Below are 3031 nucleotides of genomic sequence, written 5' to 3' on the forward strand. Positions count from 1 at the left end.
TGAATTCATTGTTTTATATATTCTGTACGGACATATGAGGAAAAATGACATGCGTGCATCTCGAAACAGTTTTTCTTTTATTTATTTAATAATTCCAAGTTGAAACGGTTATTGTACACGTAATCATAAATTAACTAAGAAACACATCCTTTCCAATTACACATACGAAGATATTTCTCCTAACACGTACAAATTAACATAAATTAAACTTTTACTAGTTGCCCGTCATTCAGTGAAAAACATGTGTTTATTTTTTATCCACGCTTCCTTACGTCTGAATCCAAATCGTAAACATTATATGACTTTGCAAGCTGTTTCATGTAATGTCAAAACAATTGAAAATCATAAATTTGTTATACTCATGTACAGCATTACTTAATCTATGTTTCATCTTAACCATTTAGGCAAGACAATAGCGCGCCGTTTCTGCCTAGTCTTAAAAGTTAAACAATTATACGATGCTTTTAAAAATGTAGTTTTCCAGCTCCATGGGGTTGGCAGTGATACATTTGTTTCATAAAAATTATCAAACATCTTTTGACTTTCCCCACTAATGGGCATGGAGAACGATGGAGAAGCATACTCACTCATATTGCGTAAAAATTACACACATATTCTTCTTTTATCTGTGACTCCTAAAAGTCCGAGTTTTTAGATAGAATACAAAAACGGATACACCACATTTATTGACGAGATAAAAATTAGGATCAATATTAAAATTACAATAACTTGTGAGACACTAAGTTCTGGTATGCACAGAAGATAGAGAAATTGGAGTAACTTTGAAACTAAATCAGCCCGGTAGTGTCAATGACCTACTTAAAATTTTACGAAAGTTTGAGAAAAGAGCTCCACGAACTGAATTACGACGTTAATTTCAGATGAAAGAGAAAAAAGTGACGTCACTCAAAATTCTACTGAGGACGTCGGTTAAAGGTATGTGCTTTAGGACTAATACCTCCACAGCCACAGGGAGCGGCGAGATCGGAAGACATCCACATTATGACACATCACATATCGTCAGAGTACATTCCAGTGCGAAATGACAATGGAAACGATGTCGAAACGAGATCGTTCCCGACATCAATTCTGTCTTTTCGATGTCGTTTCGACATTAACTTCTCACTGGGCAAGGCATGTCAAGCACTTCAGCACTTTTCACAGGAAAGTGGACCAGTAGGCGACGTTGAGGATGAAGAAGGAGAACGGGAAGAAGAAACGGGAGAACTTGTCGATGTAGAGGGCGGTGGCCCGTCCCTCGCAGCAGGTGTCGTACTGCGGCACGGTGGGCACGGACTGCGCGCGGAGGGGGCTGCGTGCGCCGGGCTCCAGCTCCTGGAACACGTTTCGGGTGACACTTCCTAAACACGTGCAATAAGTTATTCCGGCAAAATTAAAAATTTCTCCAAAAAAATTTACCAGAAAATTTGAAAAGAGTAAAACATTTTCGGAAAAAATTCGGACATTTTTAGAAAAATTCTGCTGTACAAAATTTCTCAGATAGTGCTGTGCACATAGAACGATACGCGCCAAACAGATTCACTTTCAAAAAAAATAAATGCTTCTCTCTTACTTTCATGTCCTCGACGGCCGCCTGGATGTCGTCCTCCGAGTAGCCCTTCATGACCTTGGTGGCCACGGGACCCATGTAGTTGTTGACCACGGCGAACTCCATGAGCGAGAGGAAAACGAATACGGAGCAGGACGACATCCACACGTCGATGGCCTTGACGTACGAGACGGGCGGCAGCGACTGCTGCGACTGCGTGTTCTGGGTCGCTGGGGCCACGCAACGGAATCAGTTAGCGGCAAACCCTCAGAGTGGAGCCCAGCGTGGTGGGCTCATAAATAGATTTTAAAAACAAAACGTTTTCCGGAAGAAGTTGAAAACTTTTCCGGGAAAGCTTGTGTAATAGCATTATTGTCAGAAAAATTAAAACTGTCTCGGAAAAAATTCAGACGTTTAAAAAACAATTTTTTGACAAATTTCCCAAAATTACTTTTATTTTGGAAAATCAAAACCCCTAGGGCTCATCATGCATACCGAGCGTGAGGAGGGAGGTGACGCCCAGGGTGACCCGGGCGGGGATGGCCTCGGGCTTGATCCAGAACGAGATCCACGACATGATGACGATGAGCGCCGAGGGGATGTACGAGTGGAACAGGTGGTAGCCCAGCCGGCGGCGCAGGTTGAACACCACCGCCAGGCAGGTGAAGTTACCTGGGAAAGGGGTCGAGGAGTACGGGGTCGACTTGTTAGTACGTACGGTTTTTTTTTCTCAGATTCGTTCGGTTAAATCACGGCAGCTCGGGCGCCTGCGGGACTCAGAGTAGGCCACCCCGCAGCACACGCCTGCACTGCAGGCAAGATGGTGCCTACCAACCAGGCGCTCGCTGAGAGCTCGGATGGGCTTCGAAGATTCGTAACGGCCAATATGACGGACTTGCTTTCTGGATGATCTCTAATACTAGCGGAGAGCAGTGTAGACGGTGGACAGTTAACCGTAAACCCATTACTCCTTCTTATTGTACGTTGTATTGCGCAATGCCCGATGATCGTCATAATACTGACACAACATGCGTATCACCGCCGCCGAAACGCGGTTCCAGCCCCAGCCCACCGAGATCGAGTGAAGCTCACCGTGAAAAAGATAACTCCACCACCTTCTCCTCATCCCCCCTGCAAGAACCCCCTGCAAACTTTTACAGGAGCGCCCTCTGCTCAGCTTTCTGGCCTGCTGCTGGCGTGCGGGTCGGTCGTTGACCGCGGGGCTCGACAGGCGCCTGTCAGGAGTATAATAACGCTATAATAACGCTAGACAAAGTTTGGCGAGCGGCACGGCACGTCAGAGCTGCCCAGCGGGGGCCCACAGCCTCCACTCTCTCTCTCTCTGTCTCTCTTTCTATGTCTCCCCCTCTCTCTGTCTCTCCATATCTGTCTCTCTCACTCGCACCCGTGGCGTGGCGCCACCTCACAACGCAGCCGCGCCATATCGATGTACAGCTTCCTGCGAGGGAGGGCCGCGGGTCC

The 3031-nt window shown here is 46.3% G+C and overlaps 1 protein-coding gene across 1 annotated transcript in view; it reads right to left on the reverse strand.

The window, feature by feature from the left end:
* Positions 1-59: 59 nt before the first annotated feature.
* Positions 60-3031, reverse strand: part of LOC113214273 (glycine receptor subunit alpha-2) — a 24574-nt gene continuing 21602 nt past the window's right edge. The window contains exons 11-13 of the mRNA XM_026433582.2: positions 2045-2221; positions 1574-1779; positions 60-1335 (exon numbers count right to left, since the gene is read on the reverse strand). Of these exons, the coding sequence (XP_026289367.2) occupies positions 1159-1335; positions 1574-1779; positions 2045-2221 (560 nt within the window). The 3' untranslated portion in view covers positions 60-1158. The remainder of the gene's footprint in view (positions 1336-1573; positions 1780-2044; positions 2222-3031) is intronic.

Source organism: Frankliniella occidentalis, unplaced genomic scaffold (genome assembly GCF_000697945.3).
Source record: "Frankliniella occidentalis isolate FOCC.00 unplaced genomic scaffold, Focc_3.1 Scaffold5, whole genome shotgun sequence".
Taxonomy (NCBI): domain Eukaryota; kingdom Metazoa; phylum Arthropoda; class Insecta; order Thysanoptera; family Thripidae; genus Frankliniella; species Frankliniella occidentalis.